The sequence below is a fragment of the Rana temporaria genome, chromosome 3 (assembly GCF_905171775.1).
Source record: "Rana temporaria chromosome 3, aRanTem1.1, whole genome shotgun sequence".
Taxonomy (NCBI): Eukaryota; Metazoa; Chordata; class Amphibia; order Anura; family Ranidae; genus Rana; species Rana temporaria.
The window spans coordinates 282,454,712-282,480,112 of record NC_053491.1 but is presented as its reverse complement, the minus strand read 5'-3'; the positions used below and the strand labels follow the sequence as shown (position 1 = coordinate 282,480,112).

The following is a 25,401-nucleotide window of genomic DNA, read 5'->3' as shown; positions in this document are numbered from 1 at the left end:
TGGTAGTTGACCTAATATGGAGGCCTCCCCAGCCTCAACATATACACATATATGGACATTAGAGGATATTTACTTTATGTAATCCTAGTTCCCCGTTTTTGGTAACTTAAAACTTTGAACTCTTATTTAGCAGCCAAGCATTGTGATGGGGTAATTCCCCTCCATGAATATGTATTTAGTACTGATTATGCTTATTGCTGTATATGCAATGGAAATGTCTGTATTTCTTGTTTACAAGCAGCGCGTTTTTTGGAACTCAGACGCCCTGATTGGCTGATCGAGCCCCAGGCCTGGCTCCTCCCCCTTCAACTGGCGCATGGAGTGTCGTCTCCGGCAGAGAGCACCAATCGGAGCCCTCTGCTTGCAGCCTATGACCTGGCGTCATGCCATTGGGTCAGCAGCTGCACACCCACGCACTCACGTGCAGGGGTTGGTGGGACGTTGGACGGCGGCGCAATTCGATGACGTCACGCGCCGTCCAGGGATGCTTACAAAAGCGGCTGACACAGCCGCTTTTGTGAGTCAGCACGGATGCTCTCCCTGGGGACACACGCCGATATTCTCTAGCCAAGGTAAGTGAGACCGACGCCTAATTACATGGCTTCTCTTTCCCTGACCCTGTTAATGTACCTATGGCTAAAAACCTCCTCCTTTGGATTCCTTAGTTGGACCAAGTGCCCAGTGATTGCCCTTACCCTGGCAATACGATACATGATACACAAGGCTGAGAACACTTGTTTCCTTGTGCCCCAGTAATCTGCGTACTTTTATCGCAGGAATGGTAAGGACTCCTTGGGGTGTCTTTATTGTCCGTTGGTCACCCTGGTGATTGGTTTTTCTAATCCACTACCTCCCTATTTCCTTGTCTTCCCTTTACATGACACCTCACTCCCTGTGCATGCTGGTGTTTCCCTACTTTGGCTACCAATTTCACTGTTTTCACTGGTCTCCCCTTTCCCCCGCCCTTCCCCCCCCCCCTTACCCAATACCCCCCCCTTTTTCCCTCCCTTACCCAACACACCTCATACATAAACCCCCTCCCCCCCTTTTCTTAGGCACATTCTGCATCACTTCACCATCCATCACCCACTCCCCTCCCCTCCCCCCCCCTTTTTCCCTCCTCACTGCATCGTTATCCTGTTTGTTCCTCTTCCCTTAACCTTTTTTCCCTCCCCTCCCCCCTCACTTAAATTCTAACCTTACTTCCTTTTAAGGTTATTCTAAATCTATCTCTTTTTCCCTCACCTCCCCCCCCCTTTTTTCTCCCCATTTAATCTACCTCCCCTCTTTCCTTCCAAATCCCCAAACCCTCCCCCCTTTCCTTTCCTTTCCCACACTGTTACCTTCCCACACCTATGTTCCCCTTCCCTTGCTCCACCCCCCTTTCTTCCCCCCCCCAATTTCCCCCCCCCCTCCATCCCCGGTTCTACCTCATGCCCACCCTCATTTACTTTATCCACTCCCTTTTAATACCTTTTAGTTTTGCCCTGTCCCCCTTTCCATTTCCCATGTCCTTCCCTTTCTTTTCTTCCCTTCTTCCCCCCCTCTCCCCTATTTCTCCCTTCCCCCACTCACCCTACTTCTGCACATTGTACTTGATACCCACCCCCTCTCTTTTCCTCCCTCTTTCCCCCCTTCCAACCCTTCCTCTTCCCCCCCCCCCTTCTCACCTTTCTCCTTCCTTTTTCCCCCCTCCCCTCACTTTCTGTCACTTACACACACTTCCCCTCACCCACTGGTGACCCACACCTCAATAATTAATGGATCATTCCCTGCATATTTTATTGATTTTACTCACCTTAATAGAGCCTGTCCTAATAAAAAATCCCCCTCCACGCACCAAAGAAGGCTTGAACCAGGCTCCGCGCTTGATCATATGACCAACCTGGGTGAGTGCTCTGCTCCACTACATAACGCGTTTTGTTGACTTTTACATAATGTATACACGTATTGTATATTTTGCTTGTTTATTTATATGTTTATGCATACTTTTTAGAAAATCTCCTCCTGAAGAAGCGGTAAATCACCGCGAAACCGGTCGAGGTCACCGATTCCTTACATTAAGACACAGTTTGTTTTTTGCTTTCTGATGTGCAATGTGGGGCTTGTTCTTAAATGGTCTTTGTATTGTACCTATTTTTTGTTAAATAAATATTGTTATCTTTTATCAGACCGTCTCCTATCAGTGCCGCGAAAAGTCCCTACCAAAATCCCTTCCCTTTCCCCTTAACCTAAATGCTGACATTCATTGGCCCCAAGCAGCCAATGTTGTCAAATTATTCTGGTCTCATTATTTTACATATTAAATGGGATGTAGGCACCTTTTTACCTTTGTTCTAAAAGAGGCTACACTCTCTTCGTTTCTCAATTACTTTAACCCTTGCTCTTGGACCTGCATATAGGGCCATTACCCATCCCATCATGCGGTCCCCCAGGACCACCCCCCTCAGAACTTCACTCGTAAAACCCCAATTCACCCCATCAAAGGTTTTTTCAGCGTCCAGCGATAACACGATCTTTGGGGTTTTCTCTGGCCCATATTGCATCCAATGAAGAAGGTGAAGTGCCCATATGGTATTGTCCCTTGCCTCATGTCCTTTCATAAAGCCTGTCTGATCTGGGTGAACTAACGCCCCAATATGTTCTTGTAACCGTAGGGCTAGGATTTTGGCCAGCAGTTTAGTGTCCGAGTTGAGCAGTGAAATAGGCCTATAATTGGCACAGTTCTGGGGGTCTTTCCCTTCTTTTGGGAGTACAGTAATAAACGCCAGCAGGGCTTCTGCAGGCAGTGGATTAGTTGTATCAATTGTATTAAAGTAATTACAAAGTGGCTTTATCAGCGAAGGTAAAAAAAAAATTATAATAAGTATTTGTCAATCCATCTGGGCCAGGACTTTTCCTTGTCAGCAAGGCTGTTATTGCTCTGCTCAATTCTTCCACTGTTCCCCAAACCACTTATTATGGTAAGGAGCTCCATCATGCTGGCAAGGGCATTGTTGTTCATCACCAAACTGTTCTTTGATGGTTAGTAACCATTTAAAACAACATATTTGATTTTTCACTACAGCAGCAGTATATAATGAGTTTAGAAATTGTAGAGAAATGCTTAAATAATGCATTACAATTTAACTACACCCATTAGATTTTAGACAACTAAAACTCGACAAAAATGAAGTGGAGATAAACGAAAACTACTGCAGAAGACCAAAATAGGACTAAATACTAAAATGCTATTTTAGTCCCAAGACAAAAAAAATGTGCTGCCAAAATTAAAATGTTACATTCAGTTATAAAATGAATGCAATTTATGAACGAAAACCACATACAAATACAGTGTAATCCACACAAAGGTTAAGGTATGTTAGCTGCTGCCCCCCTGACAAACCCCACAAGGAGGAGTGATTGGAGATGAAATAAGGAGAAGGGGTGGTGGTGCTGCTTAAGTTGCAGGTGTGTTAGTGCAATCCAATCCAGCCTGGGTGAAGTTTCCTGGAGCAATAAAAACACACTACCCTGTATGATGTGGGTGTGGTATATGTTATACGAATGTCGGTTGACCTCTGGGATGCTCATATGAAATTAAGAGCTACCCTATATACCGTCAGAAGTAGACCCTTATATTGGTTGGCCAGGAATGGTGAAGAGGATAAGATCCCTGTGCTGTAATTAATTGGTGAAGGCTTCCCCTCGGGGAGCTGTAGAATATAGTGATAAAATCCCTCTTAGTGCATAACAAATTAAATATATGTTGCTCATAGAATGTGAGGGAAATGAACCTGTGCTACAAATAGATTTGATACCATGTGCAAATCAAAAAAAAAAAAAAAGAAGCAAAATAGTAAATTAAAGTTAATGACCAATGATCCTTCGTGACAGGTGTGTTAAAAAAAAAAGTCCTAAATAGCCTATATTCGTGGATCAATAGGCTAGTGCTGATAAAAATCAAATAGCAGTGAGTCCATGTGCAATGCAGAAACCGGACGGATGTGACTTCCAATGCAGGGCATGTAAAGAGCCCCAGTGGGCTTAACAAGGCAAAATGGGCAAAAAATGGAAGGAAAAAGAAAAGAATAGGGTGCTCCAAATGGTGCAGGTCAAATTAAACCGTGACAGGTTTAACTTAAAATGAACAAAAACATAAAATAGGATCACGTGAATAGTAATAAAAGCAGTATGGGATGCTGTAAAGCAGACCAGACGTGTTTTGGCTTAGAGAGAACGTCAACAGGGGCATATATGAATATGCCCCTGTTGACGGCTCTCTAAGCCGAAACGCGTTGCCTTGTGAGCCCACTGGGGCTTTTTACATGTCCTGCATTAAAAGTCGCATCTGTCCGGTTTCTGTGATTGGTGGTATTCCTCTCATCGGATTCATACAGCCATCGCCGTCCGGGGAGGCCGTCTATGCAGAGATTCAGGTCCGCTGAGACCACTACGCCATTAAGACTTGTTGTTATCACAAACAGTTGAGTCCACACCTTCTGGTAAGAGTTCCTATTTTACTTACCTTTTCAAGTTGATGCATTGGTGATCCCTTCAGGCAACTGTATACTCAATGTTGTTATCTATTGATCCACTCAGCATCACAAGTTTTGAGACACTCTCACACAGACTTCACATATAAACATTTTTGTGTGTATCAATATTTGTGTCATAATTATTTATCACAATATTTATTAGCGCTGCACTATTGTTTCACCATTTCTTTTACACTTTGTGTGCTGACAGCTTTTTCATGTATACTTTTGGTTTAGCGCAGTTTTTTTCCTCTTTTTTCCATGTTAGGCAAATTAGTCTAGCGCCCCCATAAAGCGGCTGCTCTGCTTCCACCCGGCATTCCGCAACTGTGTGTGTGTGTGTGTGGAGGGCACTTCTAATTTTGACTGTCCTATCATCCTGGACCACAAACCTTCATCGTTCAATGTTTCTGTTGCACCATTGGCATGGTTATATTTTCTTAGTCCTCTCAATGAAATTATCAGAAATTTGTGCTTAAAGTAGAACTATAATCAACACTTTTTTCCCCCATTTTGGATAGAGTAAGGGAGGGTTATAGACCCTGTCAGTTTATTTTTTTACCATCCCTGTCCAATTGCGGAGATATCCCTTCACTTCCTGCCCCATAGCCAAACAGGAAGTGAGAGAAAAACTATGCAAATTAAGGGAATTCATTGCCCACTCCCAGGGCCCTCAGAACTAGTGTCATGCTCCCCCCCCCCCCCCCCGGAAAATTTCAGGACGGGTCTTAAAAAAACAGGTTGTGGCCTTGACAGGAAGGGGTGGTCATATTTAAATTTGGGGGCAGATGTTTATTCAGGCCTAGGGCAGCACAAAACCTAAATACACTACTGCATATTAGGGCTTATTTAGACATGATCCGATTTACAGCATGTTTTTAGATTGAGGGAGGAAACCCATGCAGGCACAGGGAAAACATGCAAACTCCAGGCAGATGGTGTTACAGGCGGGATTCGAACCAGCAACCCTTTTTGCTGCTAGATGAAAGTGCCATCCACTACACCACTGTGGTGCACGAACACGTATCTAGAGATTTAGGTTCTTGTGTCCACTTGTGAAAATACAAGTTGGTCATGGCTAGGGATGAGCCAAACACAATCCCCCGGCAGGAATGAGCTTCATGTTCGAGTCAAACATAAGTTTGACTCAAACATTGGCTGTTCGCTTGTTTCCGCAAATTTGGGGTGTTCGCGGCAAATTCTAAAAGCAGCGGAACACCCTTTAAAAGACTATGGGAGAGAATGATAGACGATTTTAAAGGTTAATATGCAATTGTCATAAAAGGTCTTTGGTGACCCGGGTCCTGCCCCAGGGGACATGTATCAATGCAAAAAAAAAAAAAAAAAAAAGTTTGAAAAATGGCAGTTTTTTCAGGAGCAGTGATTTTAATAATGCTTAACCACTTCCGTACCGTAGGATGTCATATGGCCTTCCGTGGGGGATATCTAAATGATGCCTGCAGCCAGGGCTTGACAAATCCTGGTCGCCATGGCGACTAGAAATAGTGTCCTGGCGACTTGGCTTGGAAGGTGGGCAAAAAAATATGTTTTTATTTTTTTGTGAGCTGGCGCTATCTGGTGGTAGGCCGTTGGTATTACAAGTCATTACCACCAGATGTGAGCTGGCGCCATCTGGTGGTGGCCGTTGGTATTACAAGATAAGCATTACAAGTTAAACAGCAATTCTAATGTCATTTTTGTCTAATTGTCATTGTGCGCGCAAGCTCGTCGGGACAGGGTGATTTTCTGGCTCCTAACTTTTTTAGCTGGCTCCTAGATTCCAAGCAAATTTGTCAAACCCTGCCTACAGCTACAGGCATCATTCAGATATCCTTTTTACAGGCAGCGATTGTGCGCACCATAATAACAATCATAGCGGCGGTTTCCGCTGCTTGATCGTTCTTACAGGTGGCGGGAGGCGACATCCCCACTTCTGCCACCATCCAGCGCTTCTCCGGGCTCTCCCGTGCCATCGGAGGCCCGAAGAACAAATTGGTCACCGCCGAAGAGCATAAAGATTTAAAAAAAAAAACGCTGATCTCATGCTTTCCAGCCTGGAGGAGAGATGTGGGGTCTTATTGACCCCGCCTCTCCATAAAGAGGACCTGTCGCACACTATTCCTATTACAAGGGATGTTTACATTCCTTGTAATAGGAATAAAAGTGATATAAAAAAAATGAAGTGCAAAAATAAAAAGAATTGAGTCAAAAAAAAAAAAAATTAAACGCTGGTCACCAGTAGCTCACACCCAGAAGCGAATACACACGCAAGTCCTGCCCACATATGTAAACGCCATTCAAACCACACATGTGAGGTATCGCCACGGGTGTTAGAGCGAGAGCAATAATTCTAGCACTAGACCTCCTCTAACTCTAAACTGGTAACCTGTAAAAAAATTTAAAGTGTCGCCTATGTAGAATTTTAAGCACCGAAGTTTGGCGCCATTCCATGAGTGTGTGCAATAATTAAGCGTGACAAGTTAGGTATCCATTTACTCGGTGTAACATCATCTTTCACATTATCCCCAAAAAATTGGGCAAACTTTACCGTTTTTTTTAAATTAAATTTCCAAAACAAAAAAAAGGCGTTTGAAAAATGATTGCGCGAATACCTTTGGAGATAAAAAGTTGCAGCAACCGCCACTTTATTCCCTAGGGTGTCTGAGATTTTATATATATATATAAAATTTGGAGGTTCCGAGTAATTTTCCAGAAATATTTAGGGTTTTTACATGGAGAAGTGCCAGAATAGATGCGATATGGAAGTGGTTAAAGTGAAATAAAAGTGAAATATTCCTTTAAATTTAGTACCTGGGGTGTGTGTATAGTATGCCTGTGAAGTAGTACATGTTTCTCGTGCTTAGAACTGTCCCTGTACAAAATTTCATTTCTGAAGGGAAAAAATATAATACTCGGGGCTATAAAGAATACAGAGAAAGGTAATTTAAAGTCATTGATAAATAAAAAAAAAACCTGGGGGTCCCCCCAAATTCAATTACCAGGCCCTTCAGATCTGGCATGGATATTAAGGAGAACTCTGCGTCAAATTAAAAAAAAAAATGGCGTGGAGTTTCCCCCAAAAATCCATACCAGACCCTTTATCCGAGCACGCAACCTGGCAGGCTGCAGGAAAAGAGGGGGGGCGAGAGCGCTCCCCTCCTGAACTGTACCAGGTCACATGCCCTCAACATGGGGAGGATGCTTTGGTGGTTGTGGGGGTCCTCGGTTAGAAAAGAACTGTCAGAAGAACAGAAGCATCACACAGCGGGAACTTCCCATGGAAGCGCATCATCCGGAGAACGAAGCAGGGAAGAAGAAGCCAGAACAAGATGCAGACGAGAACACAGAAGGAAGAAGCAGAGGAAGAACAAGATGGAGGAAGAAATTCGAATGGAGAGAAGATGGGAGAAGAAGCGGGGAAAGCAGAAGACATTAAGAAATTAACAAAAAACGGCTATTGTCAAATTTTTTACACTTTTTTTGTGAAATGGTAGGGGTACCCCATTACCATTTCACAAGGGGGGGCCGGGACCTTGGGGGTACCCTTTGTTAAAGGGGTCTTTCAGGTTCCGATAAGCCCCCCCGCCTGCAGACCCCCACAACCACCGGGCAAGGGTTGTGGGGATGAGGCCCTTGTCACCATCAACATGGCGACATGGTGCTTTGAGGGGTCACAGACCCACAAAGCATCCTCCCCATGTTGAGGGCATGTGGTCTGGTACGGTTCAGGAGGGGCCGCTCTCTCATCCCCACCTCATTTCCTGCGGCCTGCCAGGTCGCGTGCTCGGATAAAGGGTCTGGTATGGATGTTTGGGGTGGAGTTTCCATTAATATCCATACCAGACCTAAAGGCCTGGTAATTGAATTTGGGAGGATCCCCACACATTAATTTTTTTAAATCAATGACTTTTCTCTGTATTGCCAGGAGCCGACAATTCATTCTAGCCGCGAGTGGTTTAATATGACTTTTTCCTTCAGAAATTTCATTTTGTGCAGGGACAGTTCTAAGCACAGGAAACAAGTGCCAATTTACAGGCATACTATACACCCCCCCCCCCTGGTACAAAATGTAATTGTTTCGCCTTAAGAGCCCAGCCGTAGGGCGCTCGTGACACGGTCCGAAGCTCCGTGACTGTGCCCGCGGGACCTGATCGCCGCAGGAGTCCGTGATCAGGTCACAGGAGCTGTAGAACAGGGAGAGGTGTGTGTAAACACACCTTCCCCGTTCTTCTCCGTGGCAGTGCCACTGATCGTCTGTTCCCTGATATAGGGGACGATTAGTGACGTCACACCTACAGCCACGCCCCCTGCAGTAAGAATCACTCCCTTAGGGCACACTTAACCCCTTAGCGCCCCCTAGTGGTTAACCACTTCATTGTCATTTTCACAGTAATCAGTGCATTTTTATAGCACTTTTCGCTGTGAAAATTACAATGGTCCCAAAAATGTGTCAAGAGTGTCCCGAAATGTCTGCCATAATGTTGCAGTCACAAAAAAAACGCTGATCGCCGCCATTACTAGTAACAAAAAAAAATTATGAAAATGCCATACAACTATGCCCTATTTTGTCAACGTTATAACTTCCGCGCAAACCAAACAACAAAGAATACGTATCTGCCTAAACTGAGGGAAAAAAATGTTTTTTTATATATATATTTGCTGGGGATATTTATTATAGCAAAAAGGAAAAAACATTGCTTTTTTACAAAATTGTCGCTGTATTTTGGTTTTTATAGCGCAAAAAATAAAAACCGCAGAGGTGATCAAATACCACCGAAAGAAATCTCTATTTGTGGGGAAAAAAAGGACGCCAATTTTGTTTGGGAGCTACGTCGCATGACCGCGCAATTGTCAGTTAAAGCGACGCAGTGCCGAATCGCAAAAAAGGACAAGGTTCTTAACCTGCATAAAGGTCCGGGTCTTAAGTGGTTACAATTAACACTTTTGATTTCTCCCATAGACTTCTAAAAAGTGTTCCGCGGCACCTACCGTTTACATAATTATTATTGCATTGCGCTCGTCTGCTGTGCCAGTTCACACGCTCAATTAATGATTTATCTGGCGCACCAATTAAGGCATGAACCAGCGCAGCGCATTGTTCATAGTAAATCAGCCCCATAGTATTGTGTGTTTCTTCCAAACAACTCAACTTTGGTTTCATCTGTCCAAAGAATATTTTGCCAGTACCGCTGTGGAACATCCAGGTACTCTTGTGCAAACTGTAAAACGTGCAGCAATGATTTATTTGGACAGCAGTGGCTTCCTCTGTGGTATCCTCCCATGAAATCCATTCTTGTTTAGTGTTTTACGTATCGTAGATTTGCTAACAGGAATGTTAGCATATGCCAGAGACTTTTGTAAGTGTTTAGATGACACTCTAGGATTCTTCTTCACATCAATGAGCAGTCTGCGCTGTGCTCTTGCAGTCATCTTTACAGGACGGCTGAACTTTCTCCATTATAGACAATTTGTCTTACCATGGACTGATGAACAGCAAGGCTTTTGGAAATACTTTTATAACCCTTTCCAGCTTTATGCAAGTCAACCATTCTTAAATCGTAGTTCCTCAGAGCTCTTTTGTGCGAGGCATCATTCCAATCAGGTAATGCTTCTTGTGAAGAAAAAAAAAAAAAAAAAAAACAGAACTGCTGTGCGGTTTTTTTATAGGGCAGGGCAGCTGTAACCAATACCTTTAATCTCATCTCATTGATTGGACTCCAGTTGGCTGACACCTCACCCCAATTAGCTCTTGGAGATGTCATTAGTCTAGGGGGTTCACATACTTTTTCCACCTGCACTGTGAATGTTTACATGGTGTGTTCAATAAAAAAAAAACATTAACATTTAATTCTTTGTTTAAGCAGACCGATTGTTTATCGTTGTGACTTAGGATGAAGATCAGATCACATTTTATGATCAATTTGTGCAGAAATCCATATCATTCCAAAAGGATTCACATATTTTTTCTTGCAACTGTATTTGCAGCTATTGCCAGCATCCCTTGTGTGAAGCTCCCTGTCAGAGGATCACATACATATGAGAGCTGCAGATTACTGTTACATTGCTTAGACCAGTACCAGAATGATAGACAATATTGGGATCAGCATGTAAACATACAAATGTGGTATAACAGCAAAGAAAGTAGAGAAAGGAAAAAATGTAAGGGGGGGGGGGGGGTGTCGGTGCAGGAAGAAGCAGTCGCGATTGTCAAACACAAGCATCCGACACACCCAAAAATGTAGGCTTCCTTATAAAGATTTCAATTTAAAAAGTACAAATCCGTTACGTGGGGAAAAAGAGAGGCAATCTTGTACACAATACTAAAGCTCAATTGTTTCAAGGATTCAAAATAAATTTGGGTCTGGGGAAAGGTCTACCTAGGTCTGTAGGTCACACCATACCTTACAGTGGAGTCTGAAGAGCCCGTAACTATGACTCGCTCATCATACTGTAAACAGAGGACTGATCCAGTGTGGCCTGTTAGAATTTTTAGACATTCCAATGTGGTTTTATCCCATATCTGCAGTGAAATACACAGAAACCATTTAGAAACTTATTAACATGTTGAAACAGTTAAAATGATCTAACAGATGTCAACTCTAGAACAAATTATGACAGTGTATTTTCACTACAGCTTCTCTGAACTATTTGAAATGAGAGGAAACTCACTCTCGCCAAAAAGACAAAGAGGAACATACGGGGTTGATTTACCAAAGGCAAGTTGCTCCAGAGCTTAGTTAACGAGAAGCTTTTTTTTCCCTTGCATATGATTGGGTATTCCATGTAAATGACGCTTTACCACATTTACCAAGCTCTGGAGCAGCTGCACTTGCAGAGTGAACAATATATTTGCCATTAGTAAATCAACCCCAGTTTCTTCTCATTAACAATGAAGACCATATTTTTGTCTCTGCCAGTAAGGTCTACCAGCAGAATAAACAGGGTTAATTATGGTAAACATTAACTTCCTTCAAATATCAAATGAAAATGAAAGCACAAGTAAAATTAAGCAACAATAATAAAAAAAAATTTTTATCAACATTGTAGTGTGCGATTTAGAACATTTAACAAATATAAACAGACATTGTATAGAAAAAAAGGGGAAAAAAAAAGTCTACAAAAATAACAAATAGCAGCCAGCACAACAAAGGATCAATCTGCGTGTGAATAAACAAAGTGGTAAAGTGCAGCGCTAAATATGATTTAAGTGAACACCTGCTACTTAAACATGTATTGATAGCAGAGTCTTACTGTGGTACATACAACAAATACTGTCATTCAATAAAATATATAGTGAACAGTGACACATTTACATATGACGAAAAGTGCTAGTGCATAGTTTTTATATAGTCCACAAAGTGTTTCCAGTGGATGAAGTGACTCTCCAAGGTGAGCAATAATAAAACAGTTGTCTGTAGGTATTCCACCACCGATAAAAAAAATAGGCTTACCAGATATGTTGAACCCAAGCAGGCATAAGCCCAATGAGTCAACAGAGTTTGTGGTATAGCACAGTGGTCATCAACCCTGTCCTTAGGGCCCACTAACAGGCCAGGTTTGCAAGATAACTGAAATACATGACAGTTGATATCAATTGCTGCTCAGTAAATGCAGTATTCTAGTCTGCATCTCCCCAAGGTAATACATAAAACCTGGCCTGTTAGTGGGCCCTGAGGACAGGGTTGATGACCACTGGTATAGCACACCCAGGGGAGGAAAGTATATCGGCATACACAGCTTCCAATGTAGACATATGAGGCAGAACACCGTCACAATATTTGTGCCAGTAGGGTTCAAGCAAGGATGCAGTGACACAAACTCAAAGGGCAATTCATCCAAATAATAAATTGGTAGAAGAGAAAATAGGCCACAATGCTATACGATTTCAACAAGAAACAATTATCGTATAAGTAAAAAATGGACACTCACATTTGAGAAGATATTAAAAGCATGTAGATAAAATCAAAATGACGCAGTGGCATCAGCAGAGCCCGTCCTGACGTTTCGCCCTAAACAGGCATCCTCTGGGGTGCTGGACCACTGCGTAATTATAATAAGAGGGTCACCCCTAATGAGAGCCAGCTCCATGATCACCGCAATCCCAGTCAAATCACTTCCCATCTCCAAAGATGGCGCCTTGGCTTGCACGGCAAGCCTCATTTTGGTATATATTGAAACCGTATGAGGTGGGCCAAGCCTCTATTTGAAGGTATGGTCAGAAATGTTAATTCATTTCCATTAACCCTACATGGTAAATAGCCCATGGACACAGAGGGTTGGTAAAGAAGAACTATAAAACGGAAAACAATGTATATTAAACCAACTAAATATTTGACATGTTGTAATATAAAGTTATCTTATCAAAAAAAGGATTTATATTTAGAGCGACTTAGCGGCGACAAACAATCGACAAAATATCACTAGAGCAGGAAGGAATGCTATCAGGAACCACAGTGAACACAACGTCCAAACTGGCAGAAGATACGGTTCCGACCTTGCTCTGAGCAGAAAAATAGCAGAATCCGGAAGTCCCCGTCATGGTCTTGAAACCAGAAGTGTCCCCTATCAGACTTTCCCGAAAATTATAGTGGTGTCACAAGTGTGACAAGACAGTAATGGGGCCAAATTATGGTTTAGTTAATTAAATGGAACTAACCAAACTGATTTATTATTTGGATTAATTGCCTTTGAGTTTGTGTCACTGCTTCCTTGGTTGAACCCTACTAGCAATATTGTGATGGCCTTCCGTCTCATATGTATACATTGGAAGCTGTGTATGCGGATATATTTTCCTCCTCGGTTGACTCATTGGGCGTATGCCTGGTTGGGTTCAACATATCTGGTAAGCCTCTTTTTTTATCGGTGGTGGAATATCTACAGACAACTGTTATATTATTGCTCACCTTGGAGAGTCACTTCATCCACTGGAAACACTTTATGGACTATATAAAAACTATGCAAAAGCACTTTCCTTCATATGTAAATGTGTCACTGTTCACTATATATTTTACTGAATGACAGTATTTGATTTATATTGTATATTTGTTGTATGCACCACAGTGACTCTCCGCTATCAATACATGTTCGAGTAGCAGGTGTTCAAGTTTATCATATTTAGCGATGCACTTTACCACTTCATAAACAGACATTATCCCCAAATTGGCTGCAAAAGTGTAAATACATCAACAAGATGGTATGCCCATAATCTAAACAGTTTAAAGTGGTATTAAAGTGGAATTTTAGGCTCCACGCTTAAAACTGCTCCCAACCCCACTCTTAGGCCTATTTCAACTAGCCTTGTACAAGGAAAATGCTTATACCTGCCTATGCTCAGGTCCAGTCACGTGATCTGCTTCCAGTTGTGGCTTTAGGCGTGAGGCGGGACAGCCGACAACAGATGCCGCATAGTGAGCCTGTGGGCAATGTCACTGTCCAGGCATGCCAGCCGTTTGTCAGCGATCTCTCCTCTCCCCTGAAGTTGGCCACCATGGAGAGCACGTGCCTGGACTGGAGAACCCTAAAAATAGGCAATCACCCTCCTTCTACAGGATAGTTAGAAGCGAGTTGGGAGCCATGTGAGGCTTAAGTAAAGCATGGAATTCAACTTTAAAACCAAAAATGTTATACATTGCACCTTACCAATCAGATGTGGTCACTGTATTCGTTTTCTTTTTTGAGGCTTTCCCTCAGTTTTCATCTGATGATCTGGTTATTGGCACACCTTAATGCAGGGGTGGCCAACCAGTGGCACGCGGAGCCCTCTGATGTGGTCCGCGACCTCTTGCTCTGGAATGGCGGTTTGGCAAGCCCAGATCGCAGGTTGTCAACGTGCCATACCACAGCATCAGTGTTGTGAATGAAGACGGTGGTAGGGGAAGAAAGTGGCTGCGGAGCAAAGCCCCATAAGCCGATGCTTCCTCCAAAGCGCCAGCTTTTGCCACAGGTGTAGTCTATGGCAAAGTGCAGCTAACCCGCAGGATAGACACAGGTGGACTACAATGCACCCGCAGTGTGGGTAAACCGCAGCACATCAGTGTGAAAGCAGTCTTAGGCCCTTTTCATCAGCCTGACCAAATGGGACCTTCACTTCACCTCTATAGAGCTACAGATATCTGTTTACGCCCACCTACCTCCAATCAAAAAAACAGAAGGAAATTTGTCCCCTTCCATCTGGGTGGATCAGAGAGCCTCTTGAGTAGCCGTGACCTGTCATCTGCCCGCTCCGCTCATAATGGCCCGCGATTGGTTACCAAGTTGCTTAGTGGCCCTTGCTCTTCAAAAGGTTGGGTACCCCTGCCTTAATGCATTAGGGTGCCTACACTCTGGGAGGAGCAGCAACAGAGACACCTTTCGATTGCAACATTGTCAGTTTCGAGGGAGGGTACCATTAGATGTACCAGCAGATTTAGATACACTAACAAATTGAAGAGCAATTCCAGCTAACAATTTTTAAACAGTTACAGCAACAGTTGTGCCTTTTGAAATAAAGGTTTTTACATAAAAGTTGATCACCAAGCATCCATGTCAGTGTTAAATGGTTTGTTTCAACACCAACTGTTACATCTGGAGGTCAGCTTGTTCTGCTGAAGAGCAGCAAACCCTGGCAGGAACACAAGGTGAAAAAGCAAGCAACATGTGTTAGGTTGGATGAGGATACCCTTTTACCCATAGCAATATGTCAACTGCTTTACATGGCAAGAAAATTAATAATTTTTAATGGTCATCGCCAGCATCACCTGCAGTGGATCAAAGAGGTAAATTCCAATCTCCATATATATAAATTTATTTATCAACATAGGGGTTGGCCACACAAAGTTGAACAAAATTTGGGGATCGTAGCTGAATACTCCAAGGGTCGCACCCGTGGCTTTGATTAGAGATAGATTACTATCTTAGGGTGCAGAGACCATAGGCATACCCTCACAAGGTTCTCAAAGGCCCCTTTTTCACACTGGGGCAGACGGTGTGTCGGCAGTAAAGCACAGCGATTTTTAGTTGCGCTTTACCGTCAATTTTGTAGCGCTATTCGGCCCCTTCTAGCAGCCAAAAAAGGGGTTAAAACCACCCGCTTTTAGCGTTTTAGTGCCTGCAAAGCGCCTCAGTGTGAAAGGGGTCAAAATATAGGGATTTTCAATTGCTGATAGACTGAGATTGCAAAGGCCCAAGTCCATCTGAATTTCGATCCCTCTACATGAATCGAAATTCAGCCAGTTCAGCAGGGACTGGCTGGAATTTAGATCCATGTATGGGCTAGCAGATCAACTGACTTGTGTACAAACCAGCCTGTCAGGTTTTTTTTCATGAACGATCAGTGGCAACAGCTATTGCCAGCAACACTGACCATTAATTCTACGGGCGGAGAGGGCTCCCCCACCTGTAAAATACAACAGCACAACAGGAGGATTCCCCCATTGAACGTGTGGACTGGGGAGTCGGCTCTTCATTAAAATCCTCCAAGCAAAAAATAAAAATCATGTGTGGCCTACTTAAAACTATAATAAGGCTTACCTATAGGTAACTAAAGATCTCCTAAATGTGCACCGTTTAGGAGATATTTACTTTAGATGCCGTCACCAGGCATATGCTCTGATGGAACGGTATACCTGTGCAGTTCCTTTGCCATAAAGGAGTTTTAAAAAAGTCAGCGGTTTACTACAGCTTTAAAATAATTAAAAAGTAGTATCTGACTAAAAGAAAGCAAGCCTAGAAAAGAAAACAAATGCAGCCATATCTTAGAAATGGTAAGTTGCAAGATGAGGTTTGCTTTGGGTTTCAATACGATTTTAAAATGGTCCTATAAACGGGACCGAGAATCATAAATTGCCTCCTGAACCTTAATAGAAACCTACAACTGTCTATCAGAATTACTGGTACACTTCCAGAACATCTTGGAAGTACTGAATTCTGAGCTGAAGCTTGATAGAGACTGGCACCAAGTTTAAATACTGCAGAAAAAAGCACAAAAAAATGATTTTTGACTTCCCTGTAAAATCCTTTGCTTGGAGTTGGCACAGAACCATAGTCAGACTATCAGGTTATGCAGCTACCGGTACTTTCAGGTGATTGGACACCATCAAACCAAACAGAAAGGGCAGCCCTGATATAACCTCTCCAAACTTCAGGAAGCCTCAGTTTAGGAGCAAGCAATAAGGAGTGAATGATAACAGAGGAGGGACCCGTATCCTTAACTGTAAAATCATTTTTCTGAAGAACATAAAAATCATAAACTGCACAGGATCCTATTCTTTGACAATTTAGATGCCCATATGATACGGAGGAGAGGCAAATGCAGCAAACACCAATCAGAATGCCTAACAAACTGGCAAGGATAAAGCTTGAAAACTCAGAGCAACCCGTAGCACCTAAAGAACGAAAATGGCATCACATGAGTGAAGACATCCATCTGGTAAAACTTAAAGTTGTAAATCTCTGAAATTAAAATTGAATATCTTCCTATAGTGTATACTTGCCTCTATTCAAAGCACCCAGTGTGATTTCTGTCTGCTCTTTTATTCCTCTGCTATCTGCACCAGTCACCAACGAGGTCAATGTGACACATCAGATCCCTGCCCCCTGTGCCTGCTGGTGCAGAAATGCTGTGTAAAATGTGCACTTTAAAAGGCTGGAGAGAGAGGGCTGCAGATAAAAAAAGGTACGACTTATGTAAGAGGATTTGTTTCATCTCTGTATCACTTTAGGCTAGTCACTTCAGTGGCTATATGTGAGGGTTTACAATCAAACACTTTGAAGCAGGGCTTGACAAATTTGCTTTGAACCTAGGAGCCAGCTTAAAAAGTTAGGAGCCAGTTTTTTTTAACCACGTGCCTACTGGTTACGTACACCCCCCTTCCTGCCCAGGCCAATTTTCAGCTTTCAGCGCTGTCACACTTTAGGCCCGTACACACGATCGGATATTCCAACAAATGTTGGATGGCCATGCTCTTAAATAATCCGACAACTAATGTGTTCCGTCGGATTATCCGATGGTGTGTACATAAATCCGGACTAAAATCCAAAGTACAAACACGCATGCTCTGAACCAATGCCAACCATCAGACATCATTAGCAGAAGTTGCCCAAAGAGTGGCTGTAAAGAGCTGAAAAATCATGTAGTTTCGTGAATATTGGCTAAAAAAATTATGCCATCTGCATGCAGAACAAGTTCACGGCCAACACCCTTCAGACAAATCCACTGATTTGTCCGATGGAAATCCGATTGTGTATATAAGGCTTTAGAATGACAATTACTGTCATAGTAAAAAGTCTCAGTAAAGTCATGCAACACTGTACCCAAATTAAATTTTTATAAAAAAAAAAAAATTCCACACAGAGTTTTCATTTGGTGCCATTTAATAATCACTGGGGTTTTTTTTTTTCTAAATATGTGAAAAAGACCAACATTTTTGAAAAGCTGCACTAATGGGCACTGATGAGGCAGCACTTACAAGGCTGTGCTGATGGGCACTAATGAGGCAGCACCAATGGGCACTGAAGAGGAGGCACTAAAAGAAGAGGAACTGATGGGCAATAAGGAGGCTGCACTGATAGATGGCAAACACCAGCTCTCAAGCTGTTTAGGGGGTAGCAAGCTTCAGACCCAACCCGACACATCCATCCCCCCCCCCCCCCCCCCCCACCATCATGCAATATCACTGCGGCTAACAAATGCCCAGTCACTGGGAAGGCATTTCTAGTCACAATGGCAACCTTGTGCCTGGGATTTATCAAGCCCTGCTTTAAAGTGTTAAAAGAAGACCAGCGGTGACCTTGCAAGTGGTTATGAGCAGCGATAAAACATGATAAATGGGTTATGGTGCAAAAGTAAAAAAAAATAAAAAAGTTAAAAAAAAGGTTTGCTTCTTGGATCAGAGAAATTAAAATTGTCCAGACACCTAAAGACATGAACAACGAAGGCTTGCTGAGTGTGAGAGACATTAATGCTAGGGCTGTCCATACAGTGCCAGTGTCCAATCACCTACAAAGGTAGCTGCATAACCCTATCTAAGACCAATGTAACCTTAATGATAAAAGTATAAAAAATATATTATATTGCAAGAAAGATGAAACGTGAACAATTTGAAAAAAAATGTCCCAATTCCACATCCATAAAGTGAACTCAAAACGAGCTGATCCAATGTTCAATCTGTGAAGACACCCAGTGCTCCCCAATAGACAGGGCAAGTATATCTGCTTATCAGATTTTAAGACCCTCCGGGGTCTATATGTGCATTTTTGAGGCTCAACCACATCCGCTACTCAGCCTGCTTAATTGGATTCCAGAGGTGTATACCCCATAGTTATCAGAAAGGACCATAACCTGCTGACCTCTCAACATCTTCTGGATAAACCTTTTATGGGCAGTATCCAGGTTAGATTGTGAAGAATTGGCTTCATTAAATTATACATTATTTCATAAGGCAAGGACTTCCAAGGTCTCTCATGATAATACAAGTCATAATATAGCCAATGATTCCAATACCAGCATCTATATTAATCACAGAAGTCATCCAATTGGACAAAACGTGCGTCAGGCTAGGCACGGAGTAGAGGTGATGTCCGTATGCTCATGGAGGGTGCTGGACGATCCAATGTTTCCATTTTGAGCCTAATCTTATGTACAACTTTTAATAAATTCTTGTTTGCTTTTAAAGAATGGTGCACAAAGAGTTCATTTTCCTTTTTCATATGATGAATGTGTGACCAGACTCTGAAGCTTCCCAATATCTGTGGGGCATACACCTGTGGAATCCAATTAAGCAGGCCAAGTAGCGGATGTGGCTGAGCCCATAGTGAGGGGTGAAAGCTCACTAATGCGCATATAAACCCTGGATGGCCTAAAAATCTGTTTAGCAGATATACTTGTCTATTGGGGAGCACTGGGTGTCTTGGATCAGCACGTCTTGAGTTCACTTTATGGATGTGGCATTTGGACCATTAACATTTTTCTTTTTTCACGTTTCATCTTTATTGCAATATAATAGATTTTTTTTTAATACTTTTATCATTAAAAAGGTCACATTTTGACAACACTACACGTTTTAATTTTTTGGTATGAAGTGTACATTGCTGTGAGAGGTGCTGTCGGTCACGGATCATCAGTGTCACTTATTTTAATTCACTTTATATGCACTTAATCGCAATATCTCCTATTACTTTAGAAGAAACCTTAAAATAATTTTAGGTCTTAGGGCCCTTTCACACGGGCGGACGAACGGACCATTTATTACAAGTCCGTTTACAGACTTGTAATGTATCTTTATGGGATTGCAGACGTTAGCGGATGATGCATCCGCTAACGTCCGCAAAAATCCGCGTCTGCAAAGTTCCGCTTTTTCAGACGGAAGAAAACACTATTTTTCTTTAGTCAGGCGGAACGGATCGGATGAATACGGACACACGGTCCGTATTCATCCGATTCCCCATAGGGGAGAGCGGAGGAGAGACAGGGCGGTCTCTGCACTGTGTGGGGGGACCGCCCTGTCCGCCGACAGCTCAGCGGGGATTAACGGAGGAATCCCCGCTGAGCCAAACGGGCTAACGGAGCGGATCAATACGGATCCGCTCCGTGTGAAAGAGCCCTTAGGGAACACCCGCTAAAATCAATTCATTGGGTTTAAGTAGGAAAACATCCCTTATATTAGTGGCTAGTGGAAAGAAAGCCCCCTTTACATTGGTAGTCACAAAGTCATCTTTAAAGGAAGCTAAAAAGATCATTGCAGCAAATTAAGGTATACAGCACATTAAGGTACACAATATTGCAAAAAGATGTGCGTCTCAGGTACAGTTTTTACTAGACCAGTAGATACAAAAAAAGCCATATTGAAAAACATACTGTATATTGGCGTTTGAGTAAGAGGTATGTACTGTAGTCACATGTAAATCAAGGCCACCTCAAGAAATACATGGGATGGCTATAAAACCCTCAATATCCATCGAATATAAACAAATCCAACCAAATCCTGGTTGGAAAAACAAACAGAACTATCTTTACCCAATTATTCAAATGGCTATTCATAGTATTACACCACAAAAGCACCAATGTGGATAATCAATTTTCGTTAAATGAATTTATAGGATTGCACAAAATGGGAATTTAGGGCACCTGAATTAATATTTAGGATTGGAGGGACACATATGTAATGAATTCTTGGAAGAAAAAATAAAAAAAAAAAAAAAAAAATAAACATGCATTTCCCCTCTGACTCAAAGTAATACAAGTACAGTGCCTTGCGAAAGTATTCAGCCCCCTTGAACTTTGCGACCTTTTGCCACATTTCAGGCTTCAAACATAAAGATATAAAACTAATGTTTTTTGAAGAAACAAGTGGGACACAATCATGTAGTGGAACAAAATTTATTGGATATTTCAAACTTTAACAAATAAAAAACTGAAAAATTGGGCGTGTAAAATTATTCAGCCCCTTTACTTTCAGTGCAGCAAACTCTCTCCAGAAGTTTAGCGAGGATCTCTGAATGATCCAATGTTGACCTAAATGACTAATGATGATAAATATAATCTACCTGTGTGTAATCAAGTCTCCGTATAAATGCACCTGCACTGTGATAGTCTCCGAGGTCCGTTAAAGCGCAGAGATACTGTTGTGGAGAAGTTTAAAGCCGGATTTGGATACAAAAAGATTTCGCAAGCTTTAAACATCCCAAGGAGCACTGTGCAAGCGATAATATTGAAATGGGAGTATCAGACCACTGCAAATCTACGAAGACCTGGCCGTCCCTCTAAACTTTCAGCTCATACAAGAAGACTGATCAGAGATGTAGCCAAGAGGCCCATGATCACTCTGGATGAACTGCAGAGATCTACAGCTGAGGTGGGAGACTCTGTCCATAGGACAACAATCAGTCGTATACTGCACAAATCTGGCCTTTATGGAAGAGTGGCAAGAAGAAAGCCATTTCTTAAAGATATCCATAAAAAGTGTCATTTGAAGTTTGCCACAAGCCACCTGGGAGACACAAACATGTGGAAGAAGGTGCTCTGGTCAGATGAAACCAAAATCGAACTTTTTGGCAACAATGCAAAACGTTTTTTTTTTTTGGAGTAAAAGCAACACAGCTCATCACCCTGACCACACCATCCCCACTGTCAAACATGGTGGTGGCAGCATCATGGTTTGGGCCTGCTTTTCTTCAGCAGGGACAGGGAAGATGGTTAAAATTGATGGGAAGATGGATGGAGCCAAATACAGGACCATTCTGGAAGAAAACCTGATGGAGTCTGCAAAAGACCTGAGACTGGGACGGAGATTTGTCTCCCAACAAGACAATGATCCAAAACAAAGAAACATCTACAATGGAATGGTTCACAAATAAACATATCCAGGTGTTAGAATGGCCAAGTTAAAGACCAGACCTGAATCCAATCGAGAATCTGTGGAAAGAACTGAAAACTGCTGTTCACAAACGCTCTCCCCATCCAACCTCACTGAGCTCGAGCGGTTTTGCAAGGAGTAATGGGCAAAAGTTTTAGTCTCTTGATGTGCAAAACTGATAGAGACATAGCCCAAGCAACTTACAGCTGTAATCGCAGCAAAAGGTGGCGCTACAAAGTATTTACTTAAGGGGGCTGAATAATTTTGCACGCCAAATTTTTCAGTTTTTTATTTGTTAAAAAAGTTTGAAATATCCAATAAATTTCGTTCCACTTCATGATTGTGTCCCACTTGTTGATTCTTCAAAAAAAATTACAGTTTTATATCTTTATGTTTGAAGCCTGAAATGTGGCAAAAGGTCGCAAAGTTCAAGGGGGCCGAAAACTTTCGCAAGGCACTGTATTTGTGGAACAGGGTATCGAAATGGAAGTATGAAAATTTTAGTCTGGCAGTGGCTTAAAATATTAAAAACTTATGTGCTTAGCCTCAAATCCATTTTTTTTTTTTTTTTTAAACTTGATGATTTATATACCATCAGGTATAACATTAAGACCACCTACCTAATATCCTGCTTTTGCTGTCAAAACAGCCCCAACCTGTCAAGGCAATGATTCCACTAGGAATCTGATGGTAAACTGTGGCATCTAGCACTGAGTTATCAAGTCTCCAGCAGCTTACCTTCTTCCCATAGTGCATCCTGGTGCCATCTCTTCCCCAAGTAAGCAATGCACACACACCTTGCCATCGACACACAATGTAAAAGACAACGTGATTCTTCAGATCAGGCCACCATCTTTCAATGCTCTGTGGTTAATTTCTGATGCTTATGTGCCCATTTGTAGGAGCTTTTTGAATGTTGACGCGGGTTAGCATGGGTACCGTTGGTCCCATGCACAACAAACTGACACTGTGTTCTGACACCTTTCCATTGTAACCAACATTAACTTTTTAAGCAATTTGAGCTACAGTAGCTCTTCTATTGCATCAGACTACCTGGGCCAGCCTTGACTCCCCAGATGCATCAATGAGCCTTCCATGACCCTGTGCCCAGTTTTCCTTCCTTGGACCACTTCTGGTAGATCCTGACCACTGCAGACCAGGAAGATCTCACAAATGCTACAGTTTGGTGGCTCTGACCCAGTCATCTTGCCATTACAATTTGGCCAGTCATTCATTCAAATCCTTACGCTTGTTAATTTGTTCTGCTTTCACCACACCAACTTCAGAGACAAAATGTTCACCTGCTGCCAAATATATGCCACCCACTTTCTAATGCCATTATAATCAATGCTATAAACTTTACCTGTCAGAGGTCATAATGTTATGGCTGCTACGTGTATATCCCTAGTGGAGCATGGGTGGTGGCTGTAGTGGAGGAATGCTGTCCAAAAATTATGGGCCATATCAAATTTTTGGAGTTCATGCATATTGCAAACAATGTAGTTAGCAGTTAAGGACCTTTAGAACCATGTACAACTGAATCACCTGAAAAGGGATAAGTGCATTTTATTTGCCCTTGTACTCCCTCCCTAGCCCCCCCCCTTTTTTATGGAAAGTACAGCAGTTGGAATAATTAATGAGGAATGGTAATTCTGTTTATTTCTCTCAACAGTGATGGCTGAACCAATTACGGATATCCGATAAGGTGAGGACTTTGTGGCCACCCCAATTATTCCTTGAGGCAGCATTTATTCCCAGAAAACTACTCGTGTACATACCTCTGGGCAAAAGTCATCCATAAATGTGGATTTAAATAGGGCTGGTTGTTCACTTATGGTATATTCAAACCTGTAAGTGAGGCAAACCTATTTGCAATAATAAATTTACCCCAAATGTGCTGTATACCATTATAATTTTATCTATTTGCACTCAGATAGTCGGTTAATCTTCTGGGGAAGTGGCCGATATAGTCCAAAAAACGAAAAAGAGAAAAACGAAAAAGAGAAAAACGAAAAAGAGAAAAACGAAAAAGAGAAAAACGAAAAAGAGAAAAACGAAAAAGAGAAAAACGAAAAAGAGAAAAACCTTTCTCCCTTACTGCACATAGGGAAGAGCATTTGGATACTTGTGTAAAATTAAAAGTGTATTATTATGTAGGAGGGATAAATCAATAAAAGGGATAAATAGATTAAAAAAGGGATACAAATTTGGATATGTGTGAGCCTTAGCAAGGTTTATAAAAAATAAAATAAAAAATTGGAACGCTATAATCAACTTATGAATTTTTATAAATTTAGTAGTGTGTATTGGCAACTCAAAAAAGTCCCACATATGGGTCATGTATACGTTCCTAAGGTTTCAACTTTTTTCTTTTCTAAAATGATTTCAAATGGAAGTAAACCCTCATATCCTCTGCAGCCAAGAAGGCTACCATTTTAGCCTCTGTCTGATCTGAAGTTGCCATGGTGCTGGACATGTAATCAGTTATGACACCAGCTATTTGATGGCTTCACAGTTCGGTTCTAGCACAAGCAAATGATAGTTACATTTACGACAAGCCTTAAAAACAACTGCTTTGGAAAACGTATGGGTTTAGTTCTGTTTTCCTTTAGGAGCATGGATAAATTGAGTGAAAGAGCCTGCTTTTTCCATGCTGATAAAGTGTTTAGTTGGGAGAAATCTTGAATGGACTTGGGAAAAAAGGCAGTCTTAAAAGAAGCGACTGTTAGGCCTAGAACTCTCACGCAGAATCTCTTGCTTGGGATGTTGTCCAGGACCAGACCAAAGTATTATAGGCCAAAAGGTTGGAGAGCAGATTTAAATGGACTGCCCAGCCGAATTGACAACCAACCGGGAGAGGAGTTCTTTAGAAGGTTGTCTATATAGTCCATGACTTGAATGCCCTGGATTTTAAGCAGGGCCAGCAGAGGTGCCAAGACATTTGTCAACACACGCCATTAGCAGATGGTGTAGGCCTAAAGGTTAATGCTATAAACTGCCATTAGGCATTTACTATAGCTGTAAAAATGCAAAATAGACTCCCTCAAGTGCCATGGGTTCTTTGCTAAATGTACATAATATACAGTAACTGGATACTAACATTTATAGGTAAAGTTGATCCAGGGAATATACGATTGCCTCTTGGGGGGATCAGGAAGATTTTTTTTCCACTGCTCGAGCATATTGAATTATGCTTTGCTGGGATATTTTGCCTTCCTCTGGATCAACTGTGGATACAGGATTGTGTATACAAGTTTAATATTCTGCCATGCTATTATGCCACGCTTGTTTGAAGTCTTTGTGGTAGCTGGAACCACTTGTTACATCACCTAGGCATGTTCTTTATGTAAAACACTGTTTTTATGACTCACATGAGTAGGTTTATAATTACTTCTAATACAAGTGTTTAACAGGTTCACACTATGTGGGCATATCCATTTTGATGTTATGGTGGAATCCTGCGTCACCACTGTTGCCATATATATTTAATATAACATTGGTGAATCAGAGATACCATGAGGATCTGATCAAATCACCTGGGTCTTAGCAGTGTA

The 25,401-nt window shown here is 42.0% G+C and overlaps 1 protein-coding gene across 4 annotated transcripts in view; it reads right to left on the bottom strand.

Annotated features, from left to right (window-relative positions):
- The window catches only part of FBXW11 (F-box and WD repeat domain containing 11), a 409,123-nt gene that overhangs the window by 184,188 nt on the left and 199,534 nt on the right, over window positions 1-25,401 (bottom strand). For all 4 annotated transcript variants that reach the window (XM_040344702.1, XM_040344701.1, XM_040344705.1 and 1 more), the window contains one exon: window positions 10,919-11,037. In XM_040344702.1, coding sequence (XP_040200636.1) covers window positions 10,919-11,037 — 119 coding nt within the window. The remainder of the gene's footprint in view (window positions 1-10,918; window positions 11,038-25,401) is intronic.